Source organism: Rhyacophila brunnea, unplaced genomic scaffold (assembly GCF_057557595.1).
Source record: "Rhyacophila brunnea isolate RB1 unplaced genomic scaffold, BYU_Rbru_1.0 scaffold_149, whole genome shotgun sequence".
Lineage (NCBI taxonomy): Eukaryota > Metazoa > Arthropoda > Insecta > Trichoptera > Rhyacophilidae > Rhyacophila > Rhyacophila brunnea.
Window position 1 is genome coordinate 285,864 of NW_028232805.1, and position 17,269 is coordinate 303,132.

Here is a 17,269-nt window from a genome sequence, read left to right on the forward strand (position 1 = left end):
TATTGAAAAATTAAAAATCCTTTCAATTCGAACCCACTTAGAGCCTCCATTCGAAATATTTAAAACCAATTCATTTACTCCTATTGTTCCATAGAGAACTCGTGTCACAAAGAGAAGATTGTTTTTCTGATATTTCAGTGGTTGATTCAATAAAGCATATACTGTGATAGCTAAAAATTTTGGAGGTAGGTTATATTTAACTGTATAGAATGGTGTAGAATAACTACTTTTGAACTCCACAGAATATTCATGAATGGAGGTTGAGTCGTCATTCAATCTTATTCCAGCACAATTTTTAGAATGTTTATTATCCAAATACATTTCTTTCTCTTTCATTGAATAAATTAATTTATCAGATTCGCTCAGATTTTCATCCTCCAAATAAAAGTTTTCGATCGAATCAAATACGGCATTACAAAGTGGAAATACTGTACTCAAAATGTGCTTCTTTGAAATAATCCTAATATTGTACTTTTTAACAATAGCTTCCGTATCGTTATTTGCTATTTTTTTATTTAATATCTCAAATGCTTTGATGGCAGTAGATAGAGAGTTTTTCTTCCCAACAGTAAATTGCTTATAATTTGTTCCTGCACAAAATGTTGCACAGCAGACAATCACATTATTTTTTTCCCATGCAAATACATCTTCCCCAACCAAGTTGTTTATTTGATAAACTATTGATTGAATCTGATCACAATCAAATGACTTATCTATCTTGTTCAAAACAAGAATAGATCGTTTCCTGTTTATAAATTTGACTAAACTGTAAGTCCTAGGTGTAATTCCCTCATTGACATCCACTAAAATCAAAAAATTATCTGTAAGAACTGCCGACGAATATATTAGCGATTCAAAGTCAACGTGCCCAGGTGTATCCAAAATATAATGGTTTCTAATTAAAACTGGACTCAATTTCAGTGTGATTCCTCTTTGTTGCTCATCACTTCTCGAATCCAAATAGCGCATATCTCCGGCGAGTGATTTTGAAATAAATCCTGAGGATGCAATCAAGCTGTCTATAAGAGTAGTTTTTCCATGATCAATGTGCGCAATGACAGCAGTAATTCTGAATCCATTTTGTTTCACTGGCATAGAGGTATTAGGAATCGATTTTTGCTCTTGGCTAGATTCTACTTCTATGGACCCACAAACATTATGTTCTGGATTATGACACTTTGTACCATCTATACAAATTTCTGATTTAGTGCCAATTCTAGTTTCAGTAGTTTCTTCAGCCATTAGGAGGATATATAATTTTTGTTTTATCTGGATTCATACAAGACAATTTGAATGTAAAATTCCTCATTTCCGAGGTAGTGTAGCAAAGTGGTTAACGCGGTAGATTGCTAATCTATTCTCCTCTGGAGGCGTGGGTTCGAATCCCACCACTATCGTTTTGAAAATATAACATAAAAAGATTTGATTTTTGTAGGGAAATACTTTAAATACTCGTTAATTTTGTAGTAAATGGTGCTTTGTTTCGAAAATTTTTATTTATCTGAAAACATTTTTGAGTTTCTCATGAAAATTACAAAGAACAACTTAAATTCAAAATTCACTGCTTAAAATCAGTTTATTGCCTTAAGACCTTGTATAGCTCTAATTTTTCCTTAATAGTATTCTCAAAAGAATATTCAGCCTTGCAAACTAACTCACCATTATTGATATTACTCTCAAAAACCAAATCATTGTAGTATTGTGCTGCAATTCTTTGAAGTTCTGGATTGTTCAATTTGATCACAACACAATCCTCAATCTTTAGAGAGTTGATCTTCCTCAGCTTTTGAATAAAAGAATTAAAATCACGAGCCAGTGTCATTTTACGGATGGTTTCATCCTCAGAAACATCCAAGATAAGACCAAAATTATCAAAAATACCAGAGTTTGGGACATCGACAAATTTCTTCTCTAGAATGAAATCCGAAATGGACAGCTTAGAAAGTTGACTGATGAGAGAGGGATCACCAGAAGCCACTTTTCTAATATCATCTTCATTTAGACTATCGATAAGTGATAGTTTTTCTTTCATAGATGCCTTGTTTTTACTGAGGTTAGCAAAGCATGGTTTAATAGTAATGTCGTACGTGTATGAAGAATCTGGCTTGAACAAAATATTTAGAACATTACATTCACTTTTAATTACTGAGGTAAAAGTTTCTAAAATTGCCATAATTCTATCGTTGCAAGTAATTATAACATTCTTTAGCGGTCTCTTCAACTTCAATGCATTCACTTCTCTAATTTGACGAATTCCTTCAATTACATTCTTGGCATACTCAAATTCATTTTTAACAGCGCTACTCTCTTGAAGTAAACAATGGTGAACAGAGCGCTCTTCACAATCACCTGTTTTTTCAGAAATTGATTGGTAGCAATACTCAGAAAAGAATGGTGTAAATGCTCCCATCACAATGGAAAAGTCTTTGAGCAACTTTCCTAGTAATTTCCCACCTAACTTCAATTCCTTCCTATTTATCCTAATGTACCAATTGGACAAATCATCCAAAAATAACAATGCTGCAGGTAAAATAGCATTTAGACGATATATTTTCATAGCCTGATCAATTTTAAAATTAAGGTTTGAAAAGCTGTCTAGGATCCACTGATCCATAAATAAATCGTTTTCATTGTTTTCACACTCCATAAAGAAAAGTAGAGAATTATACCAAGGAATTAACAAAGACTTAAGAATATCCTTGACACCACTTTCGTTAAATCTCAAATTATCGGCCTCTACAACCTGGCTACTTATCAGATAGATTCTTAGTGCATCAGCCCCATATTTACCAAAAATAAGATCTGGAGAGGGATAGTTCTTCAATCTTTTTGACATCTTCTTACCATCTTCAGCCAAGACTATTCCATTTACTACAACGTTTTTAAAGGCGGGTTCTCCAAATAAAAGTGTTGAAATAACATGAAGAGTATAAAACCAACCTCTTGTTTGGTCAAGCCCTTCACCAATAAATTGGGCTGGGAAGTTATCTCTCTGTAGAAAGTCATCTTTTTTAATAGATTTGGAGATATCTTTCCTAAATGGCCAATGATCCTGAGAATACGGCATTGAACCACTTTCGAACCAGCAATCCAACACTTCATCAATTCTCCGATATGTTTTACCATCTTGTTTAATTAGTATTTGATCAATAAACTGTCTATGTAGGTCACAAATATCCTTCTCACCACTTAGATTCTTTAACTCTTCTACACTTCCAATGCAGATCAAGTCATCATAATCCAGTTTACCATCTTCATTAACACATGCCCAAATAGGAATGGGGGTGCCCCAGAATCTATTTCTTGAAATTGCCCAATCCCTTGCATTTGCTAGCCAGTTGTGAAATCTTTTGTATTTAATATCTGCAGGAATCCAATTTATTTTTTCGTTGTTTTTCAACAACTCTTCCCGACTCTCCTTAACCCTTACAAACCAGTTGGGAACCAATTTGTAAATAAGGGGAGTATCACTTCTCCAACAGAATGGATAAGAATGTACAATTCGACTATTTATTAGAATCTTGTCCTTAATATCCCGAAGAATAATCTTGTCCAAATCTTTAATGTATATATTTTTATAAGGCTCCATAGTAAAGAGTCCATTCTCATCAACAGGACATGGAATTACTTCATCCTTTGATACCAATCCCTGCTGTAAAAACACTTTGTAATCCTCTTCACCAAAAGCAGGTGCACAATGTACAACAGCTGTTCCATTGCTATCAGAAACAAATTCAGCCGTTAAAACTCTAAAAAACCCCTTTGCTCTCTTTTCTTCAAACAAGTCAAAGGGTTGTTTATATTGCATCCCCACTATATCGCTACCCTTGATATCTTTCAGAACAGTAAATTTTGTAAAATATGAACTTATGCGATTGCAGTGCATTATAAATAGCCTACTAGAATTATCGTTAATATAAAATACAGAATACATGAAGTCTTGGTTGACTATCAATCCACAATTGGATGGCAAAGTCCAAGGAGTTGTAGTCCATGCTACAAGTGAAACCGAATCAAAAGTAAGCCCACTGAATATAGTATTGCCATCTAACACTAGAGGAAATGTAATAAGTACTGATGGATCAGAAACATCTTTGTAATTTTGATTTGCTTCGAAATTAGAAAGTGGTGTTTTACATGCAGTACTAAATGGCATAATCTTAAATCCTCTGTAGATTTTGTTCCTCTTAAATAATTGACTAAAAATGAACCAAGTTGATTCCATAAACTCAACATCCATTGTTTTGTAACCTCCAGCAAAGTCCACCCATCTGCCCATTCGCACAACCGTCTCTTCCCACTCACTTGAATATTTCATAACAATTGACTTGCATTCCTCGTTATATTTGTCAATACCCATGTCTAGAATTTGTTGTCTATCTGTAATTTGCAATTTTTTATCTATTTCATATTCTACAGGTAATCCATGACAATCCCAACCAAACCGTCTTTCTACATGAAATCCCTTTTGATAATAATATCGACCAACTGTATCCTTGATGGTTCCACTTAATATATGTCCATAATGAGGCAATCCAGTGGCAAATGGTGGTCCGTCGTAAAAAACATATTCTGGCCTATTTTCACTTAGCTCATTTCCACGGTTAAAAGCATCAGTTTCATTCCAAAAACTAATAATTTTGTTTTCTGCATCTGGAAAGTTAATATTCTTTTCAAACATACAGGGTAATTTTTTAAAAAAATGTAAGGGAAATAACCGCGGAATTTTGAGGTACAATATTTTTGATGTGATAATCCAGACAACTCAACAATATTATTTTATTTAAATCGGTATATATAAAGAATAAGCATTTTTCAGGCGTAAACTGATTGGGTAACCAGTTTGATTGGCTAAAAATTATAAATTAAAAGAACCATGCTCCAGATTGTTTTGGAACTAGATTATCCCAGTATGCACTGGAAATTCAATGTAATTAATGTTTTATGTATCACATAAGAAAATACATCTCAAGTCTTAATATTCCCAAGTCAGGAAATCAAAATAGAACACAATCATTTTAACAAAAACTCCCACGGTGGGACTCGAACCCACAGCCTCTTGATTAGAAGTCAAGCGCGCTATCCATTGTGCCACGAGGGATATGGTGATATTTCAATATCTATAAATCTAAAGTTGGTGTATCTATCAACTTTTTAAAATTTATTTTGAAATATAATAAATATTAGTTCCCATAGATAGTTTATTTTGAAAGGCATTATTTTCTCAAATTAATGAAATCTGACAGGCGCTTTTCACAATCTGTTTTCTCTTTAAGTAAATACTGCTTTCGTAAATAATCTGTTTCTTTTTTTAGTTTTTCATCAATTTCATCCTTTTTTCTTTTTAAGCTATCAATCGGGTAACTATTGGTACAAATCTTGGCTTGGAACATTTCAACAAGGGCTTTCTGTCTTAATATTGTTTCACTTTTGACTTTATCGGCTAACATCAGCCTTTTAATTGTATTATTAAATAAAACCAGGTCTTTTTGATATTTGATATTTTTCTCGGTCAATTTAGTAATCGATTGGGAAAAAGAAAGATTTTCATTTTGTAGTTGTTTTTGGGTCCTTCTCAGATCAGAGATTTGCTGATTCAACACCACAACTTCATTTGCTTCGGTGATAGCCTTTAATTCTGTTATCTGTAGTTCATCTTGTTGAAGTCTTTCATTTAGCTCTGAAATATTTCTATCTTTCTGTTCAAAAATATTTCTACATTCAGCAAGCAAATCATTTTCTAGCTGTGAATCAATTGGTTTGTGCTTTTCTAATTCTTTCAGCAGTCCATCCTTTAAAGCCATGGTTTCTCTCATCATTGAATCCACATTTGCGGAGTATTCTTCATGATGATTGTGAATCATATTTTTTAATCTCTCATTTTCCTCGGATAAGTCTACATTTTGCTCCAATGCTAATTTTAACATTTTAGAAATTTTATAAATATTTTGTGATATCAAATAAGATTCCTTTGTGAAGAATTTTGTAAATTCGGGCCATACTGAACTTATGAAGCTTATAAGTTGTTCTGGTTTGGAAACCTCAACATCTACGATTGATGACAAAAGACTCTTCACACCCTCAATATCATTCATTATCAATCTTTTATAGCATCGCTCGATCAATTTTCTTTCATATGATTTTTCCATAGTCAAACTGGCGACTTTTTGACTGATGTCTTTGTAAAGTTCCACAACAGTACTCATATAGACATGGGAAGAATCTATCTGAGCATCATCCTTTTCTTCAGATTGGGTAAATGAAAACTCTGGTAGTTCAAATAGATTGCCCTCCAATTGATCATGAGATATCGATGTTTTTTGTAATGCTTCTGGAATATCTTCAAGAGAATCGTCGTGGTTCGGTTCAATTATCTTTCCATCTTGATTTATTACAATTTCATTTTGAGTAAAATCTGCCAGTTGAGTTTCATTGGCTGAATCTTCACCAACGCCATTTTCAAATAATAGTTGTGGAAATACGGACATGTCTTCTCGTATAGATGTATCAGAATTACCAATGTGATTGCCTAGTTTTAAAAACACATTCGTAGTTTTAAGTCTTTCTAAGCTATTGTTAGTTTCATCTGGCATTACGGTAAAATAAAAATAAAAAATAAATAGCGCTATTAATTTGTTTGGCCAAAGTTAAATAGACAACTTATCTAAGCTCTCTTGTGTGAAAAAAATTGTGCATTTAACACCAGCTCTTATAGCCTACATATTATAACATTAATTCAGTTATCACACGAGTATTGGATATCATACAGAATAATAAGAGTAAATGACAACCAAATATCGTATAGTTGATATGACTTCTGCTTTAAACTAAGTAGGGAGATTCTATAATAATTTTTACCATCGCACTGCCCCTAATGTGTAAAAAGGAACTATTGATGGAAATGTTTTCACATTTAACTAAAGAACAAGTGGATTATCTTAGTTCTCTAAATGAAGACATAAGTATTATAATAACTAGAATCTTAGACAATAACATCGAACCGTTGAAACTAAACATTAAAGATTTGGCATTTAATCATGCTAGACTAGTAAAATTACAGAAAGATTACCATTATCCGGAGATATTCCAAGATTATTATGAAACTGTTGATGTCATACTAACCAGGCAAGCGTCTGGCCTAATTTTCAAGCAAATATCTTCTTTGCGACAAAAGGCTTTGATCGATAGAATACATTCCGAAGTATATAATAGTGAAGCAGACAGACTTAAGGAAAGCGCCGATCTTCTAGACAGAAAGGCTGCGATAACTATTATGAGAACCTCAATGGAATCAGCAGGACCATTGGATGTTCATGGTCTTTATGTTAAAGAATGCTTAATGTTTTTAGAAGATCTATACTCGAATAAAAAGTTTACGGCTATAGAAATAGCCACTGGACAACCGTTCAATAGTTCTAAACTCCGACCAAATGTTAAAAAATGGCTTGAAATGCATGGATTTATTGCTATAGATGAAGGACCAATTGTCCGAGGTATCCGATGTATGCAAACGGATTAATATTCTGGATATGAAACAGATGTAAATATGTTTACCAAACATCACATTCTTAACTGTTGAAAATTTTGTATTTCTTTGTGTAAACATAAAAATAATGAGATTTGATAGGTAATAGTACGATAATTTATCTTTCTATGGCAAACGAATCAAATCTATCTATTTATTTCCATAGCACTAATTAAAATCAAGTAGCTCCGAAAGTGTAGTATCCCTTTGAACAGCGGTCGATGATCCATGTGAATGCTTATATCCAAATACTTTTTTGGTTATTTCTTTAAAATGCTTTATATTGCTAATTTCGAGATCCAACTTATTTAAGTTTGTAATTTTGTATTTTTTAAAAATTTCTTGGAGATGAATAACTGACCTCATTGATTTGGTATTCCTTATGCATTTGTCTATAAAAAATACCGGGGAATCATACTTGACTGAAGATTTAATTTCTTGGATCTCTGATTTTATATATGTAAACTCCCCATTATATTCATTAATAGTTGCTAGGGACAAGAATGTGTAATCTGGATGTATTATATCTGAATCTGAAACTCCAGAGAGCATCTTTGTAAGTAGTGTAAGATCTCTTACATTTTCCAAGGCTGAGCTCATGCAGAGTTCGGACATTTTATTCGAAAAGACACTTTCTAACTCTTTCATTCTCAGCCTTTTCCTGAAAAAATTTTGACACCTAGTAAATATATTTCCTTGAACTATATTTTTACATAGTTCTGTTCCGTTAGAATTTGACTCAACAATAAGCTGTATATTGTTTATTGTAGAACGAATGTCTCGGTCACATTGAGAAGCAATTCTGATGATAGCTTTTGAGTCAAGGTTCTTATTTTCTGATTTTAATATCTTGTTTGCAATTTGTAGCATATTTTCAAGAGTTGGCCTGGATATTTTCAGAGTTTCTATATCTTTGAAATACATTTCTGTAGAAGTAATTACTACAGGTATAGGAGACTTTTTAAGAGTTTTAATAATTCCACTATTTTTCAAAATAACCGATTCGTCTACAATTAACAAGTTTGGTTTATTCCCAATGGTACCCGTTGGGTTTCGAGTATAATCGTTAATATTAGGTATCATGTCACTGTCAATTTCTAGAGGATTATAGTTTTGAGAAGTTGCTGTTATTTTGACTAAGAGAGTCTTGCCACTTCCTGGTGGACCACTTATATGTAAAATATTGCCTGGTGTCTTATACTTTATCCAATTTAAGCATTTGAAATGGACATCACTCGAAAAAACAAGTTCTGTGAATCTTTTTGGACGGTGCTTTATAAACCATGGAATATTGTTCATGAAAGGGAAAAAATTCAAAAAGTATTTTGATTTATTGCTATTGGTTTTTAAATAAATGTGAAGTCTTAATGGAAAAGCAACCAATGGCCATATCTTGTGGCATTAAAATGTTTGATTAACTGATAGATCCCTTATTAGTTAAAATTTTCAATAAGCTTTTGCCAGGCTCAAGTAAAGTCTGGAATCTTAAACAATAAGGCGCTAAAGTTCTAAATAATGAGATTTGTAGATCTGTACTGACCTTTGAATCTTTTATTGATACATCTTAAAGTGTGTAAAAAAATATTTAATTTTTGCATTTTTTTAGAAATTAATATTTTTCGGATTTTTAATCCGTCAAATTTCATGAAAATCGTAGAAATTGCAGCACGGTTTGTCAAAGAAACCAACAAACTTATTTTAGATCACTCAAAAGGCAATGCTGTTTCACAAGTTGAAATAAGATCTCTAAAAGATCGAATTATAAGACTGATGAGTCATTTGAAAGTGTCTGAATCAAATATTAGGAAGCTAATGGAAGGAAATCAAAGGCTAGAAATAAACAACAAAAATGCAACATATTTTAGACAGAGTGGCCAGATCAAAGCAATTATATCGAAGGATATAAAAAAACCTGAAATTCCAGATGTTCAGAAAATTATGGGCAGGTGCTACTGCTTGAATGAGTTTTGCAATGAATTTTCGCCATTTAAAAGTATTGTATACATTGATTCTGTCAAGAAATTGCACGAGTTTGATAGAGGATTAGAGAGTGTGATTTTAGAAGTTTTTGACCACGAATATAGATCTTATAGAGGATTTACATGCTTCTTAACCATTTTTGATAGGAATGGAACGCTGTATATTGTTGATGCTATAAAGTTTAGACACGATATTCCAAAATTAAGACTTCTGAACTGTGGAGTCCAAAAAATAATTCATTGTAGAAATTGCGTGGAGAGGTTGTTTAAAGATTTTGGAGAAATTGGCTGCTACAGAAACTATAATATTGATACAGAAGAGGATATTTTTATAGATTACCGAATTCGCCCAATAAATAATCTTTTCATAGAGATTATGACCAATAGTTTGAGGAAAATTTTAGAAAAAATACAACTAAATAATTCTACTGAAATATGGGACATTCATCCTGGGAATACTACTTTAAACTTTATTGACAAATATGGGATCAACCATCCAGCTCTTGAAGCATTACTCTCTTTTAGAGACTTTTTATCGTTGGAAAATGACGAGGGGCTACAATATACATTGCCTGATGAACACATATTAATGCTAATTGAGGGAAATCACGAAACGATCGACCAGTTTACAAGTTTAATTCCACGAATAAGTCCTTTAACACGTTTGCACGCTACCGATATTCTTATGATTTTATCAAAAAAATTCGGAAATTTCAGTTTAGAACAGCTTAGAACCAAGGTAGCTGTTTCATGCAATACAGATGAATATACTGAAACAAATCGAGAACCTCAACAAAGATTTGGAATTTCAGAAAACCAAACAGAAGAAGAATCCAGCGAATTGGTAATATCGGATATGTAGATATAAAGACATGTAACAAATTTAATGAATCCTTGAATTCCTGGCGTGATGAGGTGTTTCACCCAAGATAATCGGAAATAGTTGCTAATAAAGTGCTCCAACTTAGAACACTATTGGTTTTATTTCTAACTTTGTTCTGCTTGTTTATTTAGTTAATTCAAGACAGAGCCATTTTCAATAAATTAACTCATTGGTTAAATAGAAATTTATAAAAAATATTTATGTATTCCTTATGGTACGAGGAAATAGCGTGTACCTGTCCAACAATATTTCCTGGAGATTGCAAAAGGGTAGTTGGACGATTCATTTCATATTAACGATTCTTTTTTATGCAATTTTCTCACAAATGTTTAGCAGACATAAAGGGGCCCAAATTACCGTGATTGTTTATAACGTCTCTACGTTTATTTTCTTTCATTGGATCGTTGGAGATCCATTTGATAAGAATTTTCGAGAATTTACATTTTGGGAGCAAATGGCTGAGCAGCTAGAGACATCCTCTACATTGCTGTTCATGTCCCTCTATCCAGTCATATTGTTCATGGTGGTGAATAGAATGGTCACTTGGGACACGAAGTTGTATATTTTTGCTTTAATTTCGTTACTAATGGTAGTAATTCCCAAACTAAGCTTTATGCATATGAAACGTCTATTTGGAGTGAAAAGATACGACTGAAAAGATTCTCGGATGTAGCAACTAGTCCATGACGAATGGAGCTTCAAAACATTTTTTTCCTCGCTCAGGAAATTGCAAAAGAAGATCAATTATTATTGCAATTTCAATAAATAATTTTGTAACCATTTTTATTTAGATACTAAAAGGCCGTATAAAGGGCAATTGAATGGGTTTTATTTACTATTTGTTACTTCTCTTTATTAATCAGTGGTCATTGCCTTATTTTACCCTCTAATAGCAATCCCATGGGATCTTTAGATTGAAAAGAGAGAACCTTATCAAAAAAATCGTACAGATTTTGTAAACTGTTATAAAATTCAACCTCTGCCACAATTTCGTCTAGTATTCTAATCTGTGAAACAAATTGCTTTATGTCTTCAGCTGATTTTACATTAAAGACCGATACATTGTTAATTGTGTAGTACTCAATAGTTTCATACAGTCCATCAAAAATAAGAGTATTTCCGAATTCTTCGTAGACAAACTGTAATATTCGAACCATTTTTTTTAGATAGAACCCACTTGAGAAATGACCATCTCTATAGAACAAGTCAAAATAATAAATAAATGCCAAATTCAACTGTCTCTTTAGTGTGTTGAAATACAAGTCGTATAGCTTGGCTGTTTCTGTTGTACAAATAATAGAGTCTAAATCCTTTATAGTCATTGTAGCATACAGGGCCTTCCTGGCACACTGATTGTTCAGAAGTAAGTCATCCTTAGTAATGTATGATTTCACCAACGAATCTCTGAATTCAACTCCAAGTGGATCTTCAAATGGTGTGTCATAGTTCTTTGGGTCAAGATAGCGGAGCTTGGGCAATTTTACCAATTTACTCTTAAAAATCTCGTCATATAACCTATCAAACTTTGTCATCACCTTTCTATTAAGATAATCGATAATTGGTCCCTCACAGCTTGTTTGACCTGACCTTATTTTGACAATTTTGACCAAATCAGACAGTATATTCAATCTTTTTGACGTGGGATTGCAGGTTATTTCATCCTCAAATATATAATCTATTTTCTTCTTATTCTTCTCCAGCTTAAATTTCGTGTACTCGGTTTCTACTTTCAGATTTAAAAATTTTTTCAAGTCAATACATTCAGAATAGTTTAATAAAAGAGACGCAACCTCTGTTTTCGGAGTTGTTATTAGCGTATATGTATTGGCTGAGTTGAACACTATCCTACCCTTTGCAGAAATAACCTTCCTAGATTGATCAATATGTGTAAAAATATTGAATTCTGGCTCATAAATTTTGTTGTAATCTAGATTATCAATTATATTGTCTATGCCAAAGTTGCTATCAACATCAGCAGTCATTGAATATCTTTCGATAAATCTAACAAGTTCTTCCTTTATTATGTCTAGTACAGAATCAATTTTCGTTACAAACTTGTAGGTTTCGTCTTTATTCCCAAAGAAGTCTCTTTGGTCTTTTTCGATTTTAAAGGTTTTAAATGTCAACTCAATTATCGCCTCAACATTTCTAATCACCATATTTATCATTGACATTATGCTCCAGCAAAGGCTATCTAAATCCATATTGTCTTTATACATGGAAATTATAATATTCTCAATGGTATTAAACAGATATGATTGAAAGTTTACTCGGATAAAGTTTTCCAGCTCATAGAGACCTCCAAGGGACAGTACACACTTAAATGAATTGTTTATTTCATTATGAAAAATGAATCTAAAGACATTCATGTTAACCTCTTCTGCCAGTTTTTGATACTCCTCTACAATCAGCTTACGATATTCACATACACCTTTGATTTTAAAAAAATCCTGTTGATCGATACTATCCAAGCATTTGACAATCTGATTACATCTTTTAAGAATATCTTTTGTAGCAAGAAACTCGTCAAAGTTTACTTTAATCTCTACTAGGTTCTTACAAATATCATATTTGCTTTTAAAATACTCTACTTTCTCACTCTCTTCTGTAATCTTCTTTATTTGAAAGTCGAAGTCTAGGTTTCTGCCGCAAATCTCAAAAGCAGTCTGTAAATGTTCTAGAAGAACCTTGTTGTTCTTATTAAATAAATTGTAGCTCATCACAGAATCTGAAAATCCCTTAAAATTAATTGAAATGATTTTTTCCATGGCGCTTTCTAATTTATGATACATGTCTCTAAAATCACTTGATGGAATAGAGCCATTGTTTATGGCTAGCGCAATGTGTAGGGGATTAAAGTCACTCGTTAAAACAGTGTCCCAATCTACGATAAGCTCCTTAATAATTGTCTTTGGATCCTCCATGGGTATTTGTTTTTAACTTTTGGAAAATAATAAAATCAGCTAATTGTGGTCTTTCAGATATTACAATATTTAAACGGCTTATATAGGAGTCCATCGTCTTTTTTATAAAGCAGAGGCTACCCAATCACACGTATGATCTAGTAAAACTTCGATGCCACAATAGCTAAGCCAAAGTTTACAATATAATATTTATTGTTTTCTGAAACAGCCAATATATTTTTTCATGTTTTCTTGTAAACATGAATGTCGATTCAGAACCTTTAACAGCAATTCTTATAAATGAAATCAAGCCGCTCAAATCTAACGAAAAGAAACTGAGATTAGAATCGGAACTAAAGCGTATGGCTGCTGAAGATGAAAAAAGTCTCAATTTTTACCATGTGAATTTGTGCAAAAAGTTTTTTATGCAACTTCAAGGTATTGAAATTGAAGAGATAGATTTTGTTAAAGCGGCTTCTTCTGTTCTATTAAAATCAAAAATCATCGGATACTTGGGCTTTTTGGGTTTGGCATCCCCTACCAAGGGACTTTTATTAAGCAATTGTCTCTTGAAAGATCTTAAATCAAAAGATATATTGCCTGAAATCATTTCATTTATCGGTAATTTTAACTGTGACAACTCAGGTATCGAAGATATTTGTGACAAAATCCAAGTAGTAAGTGAAGCGCATCCATGCTATACTAAAATAATCGTAGCCAAATCAAAGTATAGCAAGCACATACCCTTTTCACTGGTTTCTGAGGCCGAAACAAATCTTTGGACAAAAATACAGATACTTTTGAACAAAGGAAATTACCATTTGCTGTCCGATAATGATCTATATTACATTGAATCGCAAATTATGGCAGTAAAATGTAAATTTACATCCATTAAGCTTCTTCAGCTGTACACAAAACTTGTAAAATCTGGAAGATTATCAATTTCAAGCAAACTCATCAGCATACTAATCAAAAGACTGATCAACCCCACAACAAAATCACAGAGACAGGTTGAAATAGGATTATCCATCGAAATATGCAATTTATTATTCGAAACAAACCAAATGGTAGAAAAGGCAGAAGTGTTCATCTATCGACTCATCAATTCAGAAAATATTAACTCTAGATATATTGGTTTCAAATTTATCAAAACACACAAATTTATCACAGATATAGCAATTGATAGATTGATCACCCTTGGAATAAATGATGAATTTTCATCAGAAACTATGAACTCCCTAATTTCCAAAGAAAACTACAGAGACATATACTTGAGAAAGGAAGAGCTATTCCACTATTCAATGAAAGCCACAAATAACATCAGGTTATCCGAGTTATACTCATTGCGTGTCTTAAGCAGAATATCAGAGGTTGCTACCTACAGCTTTACTGCTCAAATGGTAATTGATAATCCACCACTGTACAATGCAATAAGACACCTAAGAATTATTTCCGAAGATAGAAATATTTTCAACAAAATCAATAAGTCGAATGACATTGATCATTTCAAGTTGATATATGATACTATTCCGAATGCTTTAAGTGATGTAGATTTTATTGGGTCGATGATTTATAGACATTTAAATATTTTGACCTCTGGCCCAATAAATCAAGAAAAAATATCAACTTTGGATAATCTATTTGATATTATGATATCTTTTGGTGATATTGAATACAACAGAACCATAGTTTCTGAAGCACTCAAAAATGAAGAGCATCCAATAGTTTTAAAAAAACTTACGGAGGGTTTTTTATTATTTAATCTAGTACTGGACAGAAAATACATTTCTGTTGGTGACAAAGAACTCATTTTTTACACTAAAAACAGTGAATATCTAACAATTAACTCTCCGAAACACTTAAAGACGGAGCCTCTAAACAATGATGGGACGATGATTATAATGTCTGGTTTTGAAGTAATAGGCAGAAACATAGAAAGAAAATATTATATAAAAGATAATGTCATAGGGTTTGTATTGAACATAAAAAACTCCAATCAAGAATTAATTAAAAGAACAAGTATTGTATAGATAGATCCTAGATCCGTGAAAAACAATAAATCTTATGGATAAACCATTAGTTTTGTATTGAATTTTCTAAAATGCATAAATTGGTTATTCAATTCTAAAACAATTACTTCTGAAAACTAAGTTTTAATGGTTTATTTCTAGAATGGGATTGTTTTGGGATGGAAAATGAAATCTATGCTCCATTTCAATATTTTTTGTATTGTTAAGCCCACATCGTCCATAAAAAAGTTCTAACTCTGGCTTACAGTTCAATATGGCCTTGTAGCACCCATTTTCTCTGGAGTATTCCACCATACTTTTTACAAGCATTGTTCCCAAGCCCAAGCCATTGGAGTCCTTATCAACCACAACATCTTCAATATGCCCTACTTTCATACAATCATGAGTCAATTTTGTTTCTAGAATAATTGTAGCCGTACCAACAACACTATTCGAATCATTTAATACTATTAATGTGTAGTATCCTTGATTAAACCTGTACTGAATTGCTTTATGGAGGAGATGCTCATCAGTGGAGTAGGCACTGGGACTTAACTGATTTAATAACTAGGATAAGTCTCTAGCGTACGTAGTAGAGTCTTCTAGTGGTTGAACTGTGAATCTCTGACCTGTCTTTGCAATAAATGTTTGTGTGAAAACCAATATTGTAAATAATAAAAACATTGATAGGGTATGAAAAACAAAATAAATTAATTATGGGATTAACTAAAAAAGAAGTTTTGAAGGAAATTACAAGATATGAATAATATCATTAGAAACTAACATACAAGTATGGGTTGTTCTAACAATACCTGATTGTAAATATCATTTCAATAACCTAATCTATATCAAGCTTGATCCGTAATAAAGAAATCATGTTGTTTCATGAAAGTATTCCTTCTCAAAAAATATTTTATGTTTGGAATAATACCGCTAATGGATAGTGTTTATCTTTCAAAGTCATTACATAACTTCATCCAAATTCGGTATAACTCAATAAATAGTAATTCTCCTATAAAACAATTCATTTTAATAAGTACCTGGTATTACTAACTTCAACACAACTATTATTACTTATTTATTTAATATTTGGAGTTCTGGATATCATCAACAAGATATTTAATATCTGGTGAATCAAGAACAGACTTCTTATCAATTAGCTGATAAACAATCTCCTTATCCCAAATGCTTAGATAATATAGTAGGAATATTGCCTTGTTTCTCTCATCTTTTTCTGCAGATTCTAATAAGGAATTTGAAAAATATCTTCCACCATTCAAAATATTATGAAGACTTAGCTTCATTAAAAGTCCCTTATCCTCGAAGTTTCTTTCTAACACCCTTAATATATTATCTAAATCTGTACATCTGAAAAGTTGGAGCACACACATTTCCAAATATAACTTGTTTGTGTTCTTTAAATTCTTTAAAACTTCTTCTTTGATCATATTTTCAATTTCCCTTGTGGTCTTACGAAGTCCAAAAAAAAGAATAAATCTTTCCAATTTCGATGCCTGTGGGAATACTTTCATGAAATAATTCATGTCTTCTTTACCAAAGTTGGCATAAATATTATCTGAGTTTGTAACCATAGTCTCTACATTTTTATCCTCCTCGGTAATCCTAACAAACCCAATCAATTCATCAACATCTATTAAATTTCGTCTTAAAAACTGAATGTCATCTTTTATTTCCAAACCCACAACTGCTTTCGCCTTTACATAATCAGCATACCCACTGTGGATGTACTGATTCTTTAACACAAAATCATCTATTTCTACATCTTTGTAGAATTTTGTATAAATTAGTTGCTTTGAAAATATTACAAAGAAATCGTTTGTAATAAATTCATCAGAACCATCAACGAACAGAATATCTACTGCTGTTGAAATCCCAGATGTCGGAATTATTTTAATCTCAAACTTTCCGATGTGTTCATCTAAAACAAGGTTGTAAATTTCCAAAAGTTT

The 17,269-nt window shown here is 32.2% G+C and overlaps 1 protein-coding gene and 2 non-coding genes across 3 annotated transcripts; 1 reads left to right on the forward strand and 2 right to left on the reverse strand.

Moving 5' to 3' along the window:
* Positions 1-1,315: 1,315 nt before the first annotated feature.
* Positions 1,316-1,397, forward strand: TRNAS-GCU (transfer RNA serine (anticodon GCU)). The gene has a single exon. It is a non-coding gene; the product is annotated as a tRNA-Ser (tRNA).
* Positions 1,398-1,576: 179 nt separating this feature from the next.
* LOC147075344 (uncharacterized) lies at positions 1,577-4,681 on the reverse strand. Its single transcript, XM_085942518.1, has one exon. It carries the CDS (start codon positions 4,679-4,681, stop codon positions 1,577-1,579), a length of 3,105 nt encoding a protein of 1,034 aa, XP_085798644.1.
* A 347-nt stretch (positions 4,682-5,028) lies between these two features.
* On the reverse strand, positions 5,029-5,101 carry TRNAR-UCU (transfer RNA arginine (anticodon UCU)). The gene has a single exon. It is a non-coding gene; the product is annotated as a tRNA-Arg (tRNA).
* Positions 5,102-17,269: the final 12,168 nt, after the last annotated feature.

Excerpts from the sequence above, each read along its gene's own strand:
- LOC147075344 (XM_085942518.1), bottom strand. The coding sequence starts at position 4,681 with ATGTTTGAAAAGAATATTAACTTTCCAGATGCAGAAAACAAAATTATT.